This window comes from Phascolarctos cinereus, unplaced genomic scaffold, assembly GCF_003287225.1.
Source record: "Phascolarctos cinereus isolate Bilbo 61053 unplaced genomic scaffold, phaCin_HiC Scaffold_1;HRSCAF=81, whole genome shotgun sequence".
In the NCBI taxonomy this organism is placed as follows: Eukaryota; Metazoa; Chordata; class Mammalia; order Diprotodontia; family Phascolarctidae; genus Phascolarctos; species Phascolarctos cinereus.
The window spans coordinates 279,322,695-279,338,024 of NW_027555514.1; the positions used below are offsets into that span (position 1 = coordinate 279,322,695).

The 15,330-nt window shown below is 44.7% G+C and overlaps 1 protein-coding gene across 19 annotated transcripts in view; it reads right to left on the minus strand.

Annotated features, from left to right (window-relative positions):
• Positions 1 to 15,330, minus strand: part of RBFOX2 (RNA binding fox-1 homolog 2) — a 303,671-nt gene that overhangs the window by 20,464 nt on the left and 267,877 nt on the right. For 15 of the 19 annotated variants that reach the window (XM_078147132.1, XM_078147133.1, XM_078147135.1 and 12 more), the window contains exons 6-7: positions 9,970 to 10,062; positions 6,969 to 7,029 (exon numbers count right to left, since the gene is read on the minus strand). In XM_078147132.1, coding sequence (XP_078003258.1) covers positions 6,969 to 7,029; positions 9,970 to 10,062 — 154 coding nt within the window. The remainder of the gene's footprint in view (positions 1 to 6,968; positions 7,030 to 9,969; positions 10,063 to 15,330) is intronic. The other 4 variants (XM_078147140.1, XM_078147142.1, XM_078147138.1 and 1 more) reach the window with 1 other exon arrangement.

The following is a 15,330-nucleotide window of genomic DNA, read 5'->3' on the forward strand; positions in this document are numbered from 1 at the left end:
CTGTAGTGGAGGCAGGACAACTGTGATCCTCATGCCCATTTTACAGATGAGGGGACTGAGGTTCCTGGGTCAGGCATCTCGATGGATGCTCTGCCACAGGGAAGCTTCCTGTGGTTTGTTTTCATGCATGTCTATGACTGCACTGGAAGGTGGACTCTTTCCACCAATTCCAATGGCAGCTCGTCTCTAAGGCTAAATGCTGTGTCTGTCCCGGTGTCTTCCTGATGCTGTGCCTGGCACAGCGAGCCGGAGAAGGGTCCTCATCAATATGAGGAGAAAGGGCAAGCCCCCTGAACATGGGCCCGTCACCTCCTCGTCAGCCTGGAGCTCTGCCTGCCCAGACTACCCATGCCCTCCAAATGGGGGCTGCTTCCCTTCTGCTGAGTTTGCTTGCCCACCCCCAAGGGCAGCGATAAGCAGGAAGCACTCTATGTATACCGAGGGAATGGAAGAAAGAAAAGACCAAAGGATTTCATCTGTACAGCATCAATGAGGGAGTCACTGAAAGCATCATCTCCTTCAAACAAGACCCCACCAGACCAGTCCTCTATCTTCCACAGGAGTCTTTTTTTCCCCTCCCAGTTTTCTATATTCTACTTGGCCAGATTCTGGACTCCTACCCATGACAATGCAATTCAATTCAATACATCTTTACTAAATACCTATCATGTGCAAGCTCTTTGAAAGGTCAATATGGTCTCTGCCTTCAGTGAATTTACGTTTTATGGGAAAATAAGACACATACAAAAAAGTGTGATAAAAAGGAGGGTGGTATCAACAACGAGAAGCCCTAGACAAAGAACGTCTAGAATGAGGAAATCACTCTCAGTGGGGGTTTGGAGAGAATAAGAGAGAATTGGGAAAGAATCACTTAAAGAAGTACTGCCTAAGCTGGGCTGGGAAGGAAAAGGATCTTGATGGGTAGAGAGATGCAGAAGGGCCATGTTCTAGGTATGAGGCTTAGTCTATGTGAATGCATGGAGATGACACAGGGTAGGATGAGCTCAGAGGACAGGGGGACATGAAGGGAGGAGACCAAGGGAACGGGAAAGGCTGGCTGGAGCTAGATAGGCAAACCTCCCTCTTTGCTCAGAGTGATGTTTTTGAATACGTGAAATTAAATATGTAGGACTACAAAGGAAACCAGTCACTTTGAAATACAGCACTAAAACATTTTTGGAGAACCCTATATTCACAGAGCACATGAGCTAGGTTCTGTTGGGCCTTAAATACCAGGTTCAGGAGCCTACGTTCTGTTCCATCTACAGTAAGCAGTCACAGAAGGCTTTTGAACAGCAGAATAACAGAAATGGAGTTGTGCAGGAAAGCTGTGAAGGAAAAAGTAGAGCAGGGTGGTCTCCTTGGAGGAGGCTGTGAGGTAAGAGAGGGCCTGAGAGCGTCCTGTGGGTGGTGTGGGAACAGGGACAAAACAGGAGAGATGGTGACAGGGAAGACGAGAGAGCCACAGACGCCTCCAGGGCCCTCCTCCCCGGGTCCCCTCATCTCGAACTCCAGCCCATCTTCCTAATGGATGGTCCATCTTTCTGCACCTGCTTCATCTCTAAATTGAGGGGCTGAAACTGTACTGACTACAGCTTCACAAAAAATGGGCTAATACCTGGGATGTGTAAATTCTTCACTTTATAAAGATTCTTCCCACCCTCTCTGTCTCCCTTATAGCCACAGGGGGATGCCAAAGCTGGCTCTTTCTGGCTCCCACATCACCTCAGTTTTAATAACAAAGACTTTCTTCTCTCTCTTTTCACAAATGTATCAGTTCCTGAGAATCACCAATGACTAGGAATCAGTAACTGTGCTTAACACTGGTTTACAAAGCCCTTACACACAGACACATACTCTGTATCAATTGTTCGGACTGGGACCCAAAGGGCCCAGGAGGGTCAAGCCCTAGCTCTGCCCCTTACTGGGCTACCTGTGGCACCTTAGGCAAGTCACTCAATGTTCCTGGGCCTCAGCTTCCTCCTTTGGGTAACGAGGAGCAGTGGATGGGCTGGCTTCCAAAATCCCCCACACCTCTAAAGTGATGACCCCATGAGCCCTATGGCACAAGCAAGTTACCGTGGCATCTTGGCCACATCCTGAACCTCCTGGGGATCCAGTTTCTTCATCTATAGAATGTGGACACAGCACTGGATTCAATTACATTGGAGACACATTTAAGAAGCAGCCCAAAGGCTATCAGCAGAGAGGAGAACCAGAAAGGGAGGTGGGGGCATTCACAGAGGACAAAGGGAAGACTGCATAATGGTCCCTGAGCTGAAGCAAGTCCTTCAGGCTTGGGGGGGTGGGGGGGGAAGGGGCCGGCGCGTGACCTCTTATGGACACTTTATGAGAGGACAAGGACAAGATGAGAGGTGGACAAACTGCAATCTGTACCATCACTGGGATATATATTCTCCTTGGCAGATACAACATGTGCCCAGGTAAGTGTAGTAACAATTTGGGAGAGATCAGGAAAGCCTTCCTGGAGGAGATGGCATCAGAACAGAGCCTTGAGGGAAGCTCAATATTCTAAGCAGTCGAGGTAAGGTACATTTCAGGTCTGTGTAAAGGGAGGAGACAAAATGGGGGGCAGAGCAGAGTGGGGATGGAGCATGAAACAAATGGAGGGGGAATAACATAAAATGAGGCTGGCCAGCTGGGCTAGAAAGAAAGCATGGAGAAAAAAGGCCCAGACACACTCTTCTGGCTTCAAAGGGCTGGGATGCTGCTTGCTTTGTAGCAGAGGACACAAAACTCCAGAGAGATCAGAAGCAAGCTTACAGCGATGGATGGGGCAGTAAGAGGTCTCAGAAGAGCCCTAAGGAGCAAGGCCCATCGCCAAATCCCTCCTTTCTATATTAATCTTAACTTGTATATATGGAGAGCTTCAAAATTCACAAAATCCTTCATACACATTATTGTCTTAACACTCATCTATTTTGTGTGTTCTTTGCATATGGCTTATCCCACAGCCTCATGAGCTTGGCCATCTACCCCACAGAAGCACCCTAGGAGCTCCTGGCCTTTCCGTTGGCCCATGTTCTCCTCCAGATGCAGCAGGAACTCTGGCAGAGCCTTCTCTGTTTGTATCCCAGTGCTCAAATGCTCATCCATCCGTTCATCTGAGCTGCACAATAACCTTTTTAGCTCAGACACTTGACACATCATCTTTCCTATTTTACAAATGAAGAAACTAAAATTTGGAGAGTTCAGTGACTTGCCAATAGAATTGTCTTAAAATAAGCCTTTGTCATCTCATAACTTAAAACTTAACTCTAACTTGAAAAGGTTTCCCAATTATTGCAGTTTCTTTGTGCATGCAACAGGCTACCACGCTTATGTCCAGAAGCAGGCTGGCTTAAAATAAGTTTCAGCTTTACCAATAGGCCTGAAACTTCCACATTTTGAATGTTTACAATAAAGATGGAGATTTAGTGAAAGGATGCTAGGTAACTAGGAATTCTGTCAGCAAAAAACTCAACAGGTTACATTCCTCCATTAGCTCACTCTTTTGCTCCCCATCCATCTTTACACCACGTTCCTGAACTCCAATCTCCACCTTCAGCCTAGTACTTCAGTTCCCAGCCTAGGTCCTCGGGCTCCTGACTAGGAAGACTTGATCATTTCTAGCCCAAACTGTTCCCTGGCCATCTTAACACTGTGTCACTAGGCCCCATGCTTTTTACCTCTAGCTCTGGAAAAAATGATCATCTCAACATGAATATTCCCGGAAAGGTCAAGGCAATGAACTCCCGTGTGCTTCCATTCACTATCCTCTTGGCTTACGTGACCAAAATACCCCCCCCCTCCTCTATATGTGTTGTCTGACCCATTGGAGTATAAGCTCCTTGTGGGTGTGGACTGTCTTACAGCTCTCACTGACAGAATGTCACACTGGGGGATACATACAATAGCAACGCTCATGCCTCAATTTCCATATGTTCATTTGTATTTGAGCTCCTACTACAGTGCATGTGCTCAATGCTTAATATAGGCCTGCCTGCCTTCCTTCCTTCCTTCCTTCCTTCCTTCCTTCCTTCCTTCCTTCCTTCCTTCCTTCCTTCCTTCCATTCTCACTCCCCCAGAGGAGCACAGAGGTGAGAGGACAGATCAGCTGAGGAAAACCTTGAAGAGGAGAGGATCTGACTGCAGAATCAGACCTGATTGTCACTAGGCTTAATGCTCCATTTTACTCTGTGAAAACCCCATGGCCTGGTCCTCAAGGGCTGAATAGGTCTTTTAAGCTTCTAGGGTCTTAGCTGATTTGGGATCACCTGTCCAGAAGATCCTCTACATCAGAGAGGAGAAGAAATAAATTGGGTAAACAGCTTTTAGGTCAAGGTTGGAAAGGCTAATTTCTCAGTCAGCTCTTGGGATGGATGCAATGATTGCATCTCCCTGCTTTTACTGTTTCAGTGCTACCAGCAGCCCAACAAACCCACAGTGGCCATAAACTGTAATCACAGTCTTCAATGAGGACAATGCAACACCTGCCCTAGCTAACTACAACTTTGGCAAAGGTCAATCAACCAAAACGTGTTAAACATATACCATGTGCTGGTGCTGGGGATGAATGACAAAGGACGAAGCAGGCTCTGCCTTCCAGGAGCTTTCACTCTAGGGGGCAGCATGTGTGCATGCTCATACATGCATTCAGGCACATGACAAACATACCTACATGTGTATGTATTATAGGTGTGTCTATACGTGCTCACATACACGTACTTCACAAACACATGCACAAGCAATACAAGGTCATGAGGGAGGGCACGAGTGGCTGGAAGAATGGACAACACGATGTAAAAGGTGATGACAGCGCTGCTTCCTGAAGGAGATAAGGGATTCTACACGCTGGAAGGAGTGCACTCCTTGGGAGATGACAGGTCCAAAGGTGTTTTTCCATGTGGGAAAAACAGTCAGCCTGGCTGGACTGGAGAGTGCAGAAGAGTAGTCAATGTTTAATAAGGCTGTGGAGGATTTTAAAAGCGCGCCCCCCCCGCCCCGAGTTCATATTGGACCCTAGAGGGAAGAAGGGGCCCCTGGAGTTCAATGAGGAGAGGAAACAGTTAGATCTGAGTTTAAAGAAAATGACCTTGGCGGCAGAGTGGAGGAGGGAGACCAATCAGACCACTGTGACAATCTCTATGGGAAGTGATGAGGTGGGGAGAAGAGCCAGATGTGAGGGACACAGACAGGAACTGCAAAGATCTGGCGACGGAGGGAGAGCGAGGAGTCCAGGGTTAACAAACCTGGCAGAAGGGAGGAGGGTGGCACCTTTGAGAGAAGAGGTCGGTTTTGGTGGAAAAGAACACGAGTTCTACTTTACACAGGTGGAGCTGAGATTCTCGAGAGGCAGCCCCAGGTAGAACAGAAAGCTGTGGGGCTGAACAGAGATCTGGGAGAGCCAATGAGATTGCCAAGGGAAAGAACATAAAGAGACAGATGCAAAAAGGGCTAAGCCCTGAACCTTGGAAAGTGGGCTTTCCAAAGACAGGGTCAAGATTGCGAACGGAAGACAAGTGCCATAAGAGAAGGGGTAAAGGCCAAGAAAGTACTTCTCTAGTCCAGCAAGGCCTGGAGGGCTTGATGAGGGCAGAGAAGAGCAGCTGAGGAGAGGCCGAGGCACAGGAAGAGACAGGATAGTGGGTTATGATCAGACTGAAGAGTGCTGAGGTTTCTGAAGAAGGAGACAGGACACAGTGAGGAATGATCAGATTCAGGGTGTCACTGTCCCTGTGTGGGTCTAGGTCAGCTAGAAGACATCAAAAGTTTGAGAAACTAAGGAAGGAGGAGGCTCGGAGGGGAGCCACATACCACAAGTGTTGGAACTCCCTAGAATAAGGCCAGGAGCTGGGGAAGAAGGGAAGATGGTGAGCCAGGCAACCACATGCTTGCTGAACTCAGGATAAGCTAGAGTATTTTAATAGACCCATGCCTGTAAAGGCTGCCTCTGCCTCTAAATCTATGATCTTTGGAGATCCAGTCCACCACCACCCCCCATTTTACAGATCAGGAAACTGAGACCCAGAGACAGGCACAGATCTGCTCAGAGTCTCACTGTTAAGTGCTAGAATTCAAACCCAAGGATCTTTCTTCCACCATACACATGCACAACAGAAATGATTTTTTTTTCTTCACAGAAAATGTGCATGAAAGAAAGACTACAACTGTCCCCTTTGGGTCACACCTTACTGAGGGAAGTTGTGGGGGTCCAGTGATATAAGAGCCCAGTCTAACCACACAAATACTTACCTGGCCACCACATTATGCACCTACCCTGCTGAGAGGGAAGCAGTTGGGGAGAGGGGGGTGGCAGAGAGGAAGAAGGGAATAAGCATTTATAGAGTGCCCACTATGTGCCAGGAATCATGCTAAGCATTTTACAGACATGATCCTATCTGATCCTCATGACAACCCTGTGAAGTAGGCACTGTTATTGTCTCCATTTCACAGATGAGGAAACTCAGACAAACAAGGCTAAGTGACTTGCCCGGAGTCACACAGCTAGTAAGTCTCTGAGGCTGAGTTTGAACTTAGGTCTTCCTGCTTTAGACCCAGTGCTCTATCCACTGTACCACCAGCTGCTGGTAGAGGTCAGGGCTGGTGAGCATCGGGAAGCGTACAAAGTAGGCAAGTGATAAGAAAAACGGGATCAATGCTTCTACCCAGGAACAAGAGCAGCTAGCAGTATGAGGTGCTCACTGGGCATCTGCACAGCTGCTCACCCGCCTGTGGATGTGAGAGGGCCACGAGGCCACAGCACATGAATAATGTCCACGTTAGTCAGAAAGACTGAAGAAAAAAGCTCAGCGAGCACCAGAAGGTACAGTTATGTCCTAAAAGGAAAGAGGGACAAGACTGCAGACCCAGCAATGGTTTAGAACTATTGGGGAGTCTATGGAAAGGTCCCCCATTGGCCCAGGAAATACATGCTACCTTCCCACACCCAAGTTGTAGACTCTTACCATTTGCATATGGCGTGACCATCTTCTTATTGGTCATTACGCGTGCCGTGGCGTTATTCACCTACAAATAAAAAAAGGGAAGGAAGGGGAGGGGAGGAAGCAGACCATATTAGGGAAGATGTAGGGGGCCTTCACCCATTGTCATAATAAAATACTTTAAGTAAAGAAGCAAAGAGCTCTTTTTAAAAATGTAAATTAATTACAGTTATAGTCTTAATTTTAATAATTAAAGTAATAATAAAAGATAAATATATCTACATTTGATATTTCAATCAAATTACTCATTAAACAAGGCCAACAAGAGTAAAATGTAGTTTCTCCAGCTCTGAATGGCATGTTTAGAATCTTTATTTGCACCCTGGCAATCGTGTGCTCATTCTTGTGGGACTGACTGAAGCAGAAAAACTTCTACTTTGTGGGAAGAATGGAAAGTTAGCAGGGCATGCCACCATACTTTTAAAAAAGGTTTTCATTTAAAAAGTGGCAGGTCATACAGGTCACTGAAGGAGATTTTCAGACAGGACAGAAAACCTATCAGATTTAGCAGGCTCTTTGCCAGTCCATTAACATAGGCGGAGGGCTCATTGTACGTAAAACCTCTTGTTATCTGAAGTTGGCTGGGAAAAATCAAGGACTTTCGGTCCCAGTCAACTGATGGTGTTCAGGGTTAATCTCCAGCTGTCTAGGTCCGATGCTAATTCATAGCACACGATGCACACGTAAGACATTTTCCCAGTGCCTGTTGTTTGGGATAGACGAGAATTTCCAGTCTCTGTCTCTTTGCTTCACAGCGCTCTCACCCTCTGTACAGAGCTCTGTATAATGTCAAGCATTCTCAGTGCCACAGCAAGTGGGTGTTACAGAAATGGTGCTGATCAAGAAAAGATGAATGGGGTTTGGAAGCCAAGAAACTGCAGCCCGTGTCAGAATCAGCCTCAAAGCTACTGCAAGGAGGGTGAAGCCTCATCACAGAACTCAATTACTGGCTGGGTTGTCAGGTCAGAAGCCATTAAAAAGGCCCATTTTAAATAGAAGACAAACTAAAAAAATGGCTTCATTCTTTCTCTCGGGGTACAGAGAGTTGAGAATCGGTGCAAGGAGAAGAGCTGAAACGACATTTACTCTAGCTCGACCCACCAAACAATATAAACATTTTACATTTAAAAAGAAAGAATGGGATACAACAATGATGAGACTTGAAGCATGCAAGTTAAAAAACACACACACAGAGATAAAAGAAAGAAAAAAAAACAATCAATTTAGGAGAGGAAGGGAAAAGGAAGGGAAGAATGGGTCTCACAGACAACCACTAAGATGGCGCGAGAGCCTGAAATCAGCTGCTACAGCAGAGGGCAGCACAAGCACTTAAAGGAAAAATGGCCAAAACCCATCAGAGACCACCAGTCAGCAAAGGGAGACCAACAGCGGCATGGGAGGGCAGGGTGGAAGAGGACAGGGAAAGGGAGGAGCAAGAGGACAAAAAGAGAAGACAGAGGGAGAAGTGAAGACAAGATAGAAACTGAAAAAGAAAGGGCTGAGAGAGGAAGAGGGGTGAAGAAGAAGAGAAGCAGAAAGAGAAGAGGCAGCAGAGAACACAGACAGAGGGAAAGGGAAGGGAGAGAAGGAACAGAGGCAAAGAGAACTGGGGAGGAGCTGAGGGCTCCACAGAAGACAAGGAGGCAGGAGAGGAACTGAAGAACACTCAGAGCCACACACGGAAAGGCTTGGCGGAGAGCGAGAAAGAGGGAGGGGAGGGAAGGGTGCATTAATAAAACCAGCCAAACTGGAGTTCAGTAACTCTGAGTAAGATGTGCAGGGGGAAATCACCATGAAGTCAGTAATCAAACAGCTCAGACTGCTACAAAACGATATGGACATCCAAAATCCAGGCGGCATTACTCAACAGCATTGAAAATAAAAGGGGGAAAGGGAAAAGGAGGGGGAAACAACAAGTCAAATCACATTTTGTAGTGTTAATGTGAGATGGCAGATGGATTTTTCTTTCTTATTCGTCTCGTAATTAAATTTGTTTTTTAAGCTTCTTCTCTAGCGCTTTTATTTCACTTACCGCCAACTCGTACCATCGCCAGCTTTGTGTATAGTTACCATGGAAAGAGTGAGTCAAGTGAAGGGCCCTAAACGCTAAACCATTGAAAAAGGAAATAAAAAAAAAAGCAAAATATGCAGACATCTTACTCAAAACAGCGGCTTTTATATTTAATACTTTTTTTTTTCCTTTTTAGAGGCGGGCAGGGGAGAAGGGGCCAGTTAACCTTCACCACAGTGTAAAAGAAAAGCTAGTGAGCACCAGGTGGTGGCCTCGATAACAACAGTCCTTTATTAGCTGGCCCCAGCCAAAGCTTGGATCGCAGGGTTTTGGTGGTAATAATTTCCAGAACTGTTGAAATCTCTGGTTTTTGAGCAGACCGGTGAAATTTGGTTTTAGAAGCCCATTGTGAGCTTGGTCCCTCTTCCCTTAACCATACCCCAACCCCACCCCCCAATCAAACTCTATCAAAAACAATCTCCTCCCCCTTTCTAACATCTCACACTCATATGGAGGAGAACTGGCCTCTAAGGAGAGAGAGGATACTGGCTGGCACCCTGCTTCATTCTAGGACACAGAGTTAGAAATTGGAGAGTATTTTTTCTAGTCAGTTTTTTTCAGGTCTGATATCAGAAATTTGGAGCCTCGCAAACTGAAGCAAAGGAAAATCAAGACAGCAGAAGGGTGAAAATTTTGGAGAAGGGGGGAAAAGAAACAAACAAATAAAAAAATCAAAACTTAAACTTAAAATCCCCAAACAACCAAAAACTTTAGGAGGTGTAGGGGTGTCACTTTTATACATGTCAGTGCAGGAAGGTGATAGACATAGAGACACAAACACACACACGCACACGCACACGAGACAGGGTTCCAAATGTGAAATAAGGGAGGCAAGACACAAAAAAAGAAATAAAAAGAATAGAAAGAAGAAATTGAATTATTGAAGACATGCACCTCGATTTTACGGCCCTCTACCACGGTGCCGTGTAATTTCTCCCTGGCCCTGTCTGCATCAGCACTATTCTCGAAAGTTACGAACCCGAATCCCTGCATGCAGCGGGAGAAGGGGGGAAAACATGCACATCGTTATATTGAAGTACTGATCTCTAGGTAAATAGAGAAAAAATATCACAGTATGAAATCGACATCAGCACAACTCAGCAATACTCTCCTAGAGTCACATCTTCGGTTCATGCATGTTTCATAAAAGAAAATTAAATCCAATAAAAGAATAAAGAATTATAATCAGAACAATAGTAATAATAATAATATAAATAACAGTAATAATAAAATAAAACATAGAGCAATTGAGGCCAGACCAAAATGAAGGTATAAAGTTACTCGGATCCTACTATTAAAAGATAATTTATAACGAGACACCATCAGTGTCCTAATAAGGTTGTTTATTACAAACTCCTTTCTCACCATTTTTGATGCCCAACACTGCAATCTTCATGAGGTACTAAGAAGTACCTGAAGTTCTGAATAAATTTTAGAACTAGAAAAATTACAAGCGCAAAGCTTTCCTGGCATCTCAGGTCCTTATCACATCCATAAAGACTTTACCAATGTGCACGGTCCTAGCATTGAGCTGACCTTTGACCTGCTCCTAAAAGAAAGCACTTTTATTCTCCACAGAAAAGCAGGAATACAGAATCCTATCTTGAAGGGTGATTCCTCGATGGCTGGGGAGAGACCAGAAAGAGAAGTGATATCTTTTCATGGACGGACCACCTGAATGCACCGCAAGATGAGCCTCTATGACTGGGGTCTTCCTGAAAACCAGTTTATGTGAATGACAGAAGAGAAGCTGCCTCTGCTACGATCTTGTGATTTATTGCCAAACTTACCGGTACTGTTCTAGAAAAAAATACAAATGAGTTAAAGGTAGTGGGAAAGTGAAATTCAGTGGTTTTAGAGTCTTAGGATTCACAAGGAACAACTGCAGAAGCGTGACCGAGGCCACAGCCACACTTCTCCATACGGCTGTCTGCCTGAAAGACGAGGCACATGTCTAACAACTTGGCGCCTTTCAGAGTGCATCATACCCACTCTGTAAACGAGGGGATGAAGGCCTGGGCCCCTTGTCCAATGTGCTACCCACTAGGCCAGGCTGCCACGACACAACTGCCCAGAAGGAAGTCTTCCCTGTGGATTCCTCTTCCTGACGTGGCTCTAGTAGAGTGGAGCATGCTCCAGTGCTGTGATCCATCCCTCGATGGTTCAGGGAATCATGCATCAATCTCTTCCTATGCAGACATGAAGTAGGCAGAATAATGGGACCAAAGAGGTCATAACCATAACGGCCTCAGCGGTGCCACTGGTCATATCTTCTGGCAAATTACTAGGCACCATCATGCCAGTGTTATTTTCTTCTGGCAGCTCAATCCTTATCTATCTTCCCTGCCACTGCAAGGGACCCAAAATGTTTGTGATCCTGCTTGTCCACTTCCCCCTACACTGTGGCAGAATCTCAGGATTTCCCAATAAAAGCTCTCATCTGGCATCAACAACAGCCACATTGTACTCCCTAGTATTCTTTGAATCTCTCCCACTCTTGGGCTACCAGGAGCGTTCTGTGTTTGCTGACATCATCTTCTCTTATCTCAGAGCCCCTAGGTAAGCTACAAATTCACTGAACTGAAATGGTCAGCAGTGTACACAAAGGAACCAAATTCCTCCCAGGGACGATAAACCAACTGGAACGCTGAGGGAGACGGAGCCCTTCTTTAGGTGCATGGAGCTACCTTTATAAAGTCCTCTTTTCTTCTTGAACAATCCCCATCACAAAGAACTCTTAGAATTATGAAACTATCCTGATTCAAAGACTACCACAATGCAACAGCACCAGCAGAGTTATAAAGAGAGTGGCTGTGCTCAGTACTCTTTTTGAGGTGAGTTTGTAAACTGCTTTCAAGTGTAAACAAGGATGGAATTTTAAACGCAAATGCCCACCCCAAAGCGTGTCAGGGCAATTCACAAGTGAATCTGCTGAGTATCAGACAGCCTGAATCAGACAGTTATGTGAACAAGTTTTTACTACAGAAGAGGCCAGCTTAATCATCACCATAGTGGCCACTATCCTGGGAATAAAGAATCTTCCAACGGTACTCTGAGGAAAGCCACTTGCTAACAATGGTGAGTTTCTCCAGCACTTTTAAGGAGGCCACATTTGTGTCTCCATTTCCATAATGGCACAATCTTCTTGTCTTTATCTGCCATAGAACAGAATGTGTCTCGAGGAGGTAATCGATAACTAATCATCTATAATGATAACAACCGGAGTTCTCCTGAAAAGGCTCACGTGGAAGCCGGGGATCAAAGGCAACAGCAGTAGCGTAGCGCACAACTCTGGCTGTTAAAGCCTTGCCTGGCAATCAGTCTGCCTTCTGTCTGAGGTCAGAGAGGCTCATGCCATGGCTGGGCTCAGGGGGAAGGAGCTTTTGGTCACTGTAACTGTGACACTTTTTACTTACTAAGTCCTGGGGGAGCCATGACCCACACTAGGGGAGAATAACAAGAGGGACAAAGCCACAGATTACAGAACGTGAAGCAAGGCTCCTCTGGGTTTCTTTACAGCCCCTTTTCAGAACTGCTTCTGACACACTCATAGAGGACTGTCATTCCACTCTCCCAGTAGCTTTCTGAGGTAGAGGACACAGGTACTGTCCCAATTTACAAGTCTAAATAAACAAAGCCACTCAGGCAGCTGGAGTGGGAGCTGGGACAAGAATCCATTTCTCTGAAAGCCTACAAGGCCCTTTCAATCATCAGTCTCTTTTCTCATGTCTTGGGGCTCCCTCAAAGTCCCCTTTTCTACAATCTTTCTTTCTGTTTCATAGCCTCTGTGGGACTTCACGTGCTTGCAAAAGAATGAGTGTTGGCATCACAAACACTAAATTCTGACAATGTCCAAAAAACCCTGGAAATTTAATAGTCAGCAAATATAAAATATGAACATCTCTGTTTGCTTGCTTAGCAGGTCCACAAAACTAATCTCATAGTCTAGAGTTGGAGCCCAACTCCATCCTTAAATCACTTAAAAAATGCTTTATGAACAGAAGTATCTATATTGTGCAGAAAATAGTAAGATAACTATTTTATTAGGTCCTGGGCTTTCAAAGACAAACTGCCTTACATTTATTTATACAAAGAAATCATCGTGATTGACACCAACACTACAGATAGTTTGGGGTCGTGATGGGGAGAGATGAAAGAAGCCTCTTTGTTCTAATAGAAACTCCTGAAATGAAGAGATACTTCAGTGGCCTGAGTGAAGCAAGGGTGGCCTTGTGTATGGTGGTGTACTTAAAAACGGAACTGTAGGTGGCCAGGATAAGGAAGAAAGGGATAATCATTTTAGGTAGTTCCTCTGTTGATTCATTTGCTACATTATACAGCTGCTAGTAGTTTAGTAAGTTAAAAACTAGAAACATGAAGTTACAGCAAGTAATTTTAAAACTTTCATTTTCTTTTTAGAAATAAAATTTGCATCCCAATAGGCACTGCTGATCATTGGCTTTGCAGAAAGTTAGGTAGGTCCCATGGCCAAGAAAACGATACTTGAAAAATTACAGTTAACTACAACTCCTATTAGAAACTAAATCAAGATGAACTGTAAGGTTCTCCCAGCCCTGACAATCGATGAGTCTATGAAATATGAATCAATCAGATTGAGGGAGTAAAATTTCAAACAGCAGATGAAAGACCTACAGAAAAATAGAGAGCACTTGGTACTCAAACTCTATTTAAAGAAATGAAATTTTTCTTCCCCCAAATATTGTGGGATAAAATTTAACCTAAATACTGTTTCCCAGGTTTCTCAGTTAGCTACAAGATGTTACACAAGATCTAACCGCTAAGAAAAAATGTAATATTACAAGACTGGGTAGTCTTGTATTCTATTAGCCATTAATGCTGTCACTGACTCAAGCCTCCCCTCCAGAAGGTTTTTATTTGTCCAGTATACAGCTTGTAACCATTTCTGCCCCACGTCTTGGCACCACTTCCAATTAAGGGTGCTCAGGGAACCGAGTAACTGTTACCCTTTTAGTCTGGCCTCCAACTCTGCAATAAATAACAAGCAACAGGATGAGCAGTGTAAAAAGAAAAAAATGTAGATCAATATATTGAGATAATCTTTGAATGTTTCCATCTCTGAAGAATGAGAAAGAAAATTTACCATGTAACTTTTAAGGGAGAAATCAAAAGCAGACGGTTCTCCTGGGTATGGCCAGAACACAGAAATTAAAAAATAAAATAAATAAAATAAACAAAAACCAAACCAAAGTAAACTAAAAAGCCCCAAACCCAGAAAGTGAAAACAAAAGGAAAGTAAATGAAGCCCTCTTAAAATCCATGCATTGTTAACTCTTAGTTTTAAGCATAGTGAAAAAATATTCGCCTCTACAGCGTTATTTATCCCAAGATGCTAAATACCAACCAAGCCTTATTTACTATTACATTCCACATATTTTGTAGTTAATCAAGGCTCAAAGCCCCAGGGAAAAGCCAGGCAAGCCCAGCACCAGTAGGACTTGCTTCTGAGGCCACCACCACCCTCTCCCCACAAGCTTGGGCAGAACACACCTGAGATAAGTGATGAGCTCACACTGACTGAAGGGGGCTTGACTCAAGGTCACAACAGTAACTACTGTGCTCCTCGCTAGGCTCTATGGGGCAATTTCAGCTACTTCAAGTTTCCTCATTTTCAGTGTGATTTCTAAATCGGCTTTGGAATCTTTCAAGGGAAGGAACTGAGTAGTCTTCCAGATTCCCAGGGACAAGGACAGCAACATGGCTTCAATCGCTGTAAGCATTAATGTAAACCAGGAAGAATTCTTAGAATTTGCATATTTCTTCATGGGCATCCTGATTATCCAATACTGTGCACATTATTCTAGATGCAAACAATACTCCCATTTCTTGCTGATGGTAGTGAGACAACAGGCTGTCCTAGAAACATCTTACGCTGCCCTTATTAGGTGGCAAGCCAAATTTTCTAGCATTTTGGTTGTTTTCTTATTCTTCTGGAAGGATGAATTAACCACATCTGGAACATGTTTGATTTGGGGGTGCTGGAGTTTTTAAGAGGGTCACTCACTGGCTGCAACATTATACAGGAGGTGGAGCAGGATGGGGAGAGTCCGGAAAGCTTCTACTCAGGAACTGAGGCTATGAAGCTAGGGAAGAGACAGACTTAAGAGGGAACGTTCTGGAACATGTGAAGCGTGATGGCACAGGAGAAGTAACCTCGTTCGGTGATGCCAGAGGCCAGAACTAGGACCAATGGACAATAATGATGGGGGAACTTTT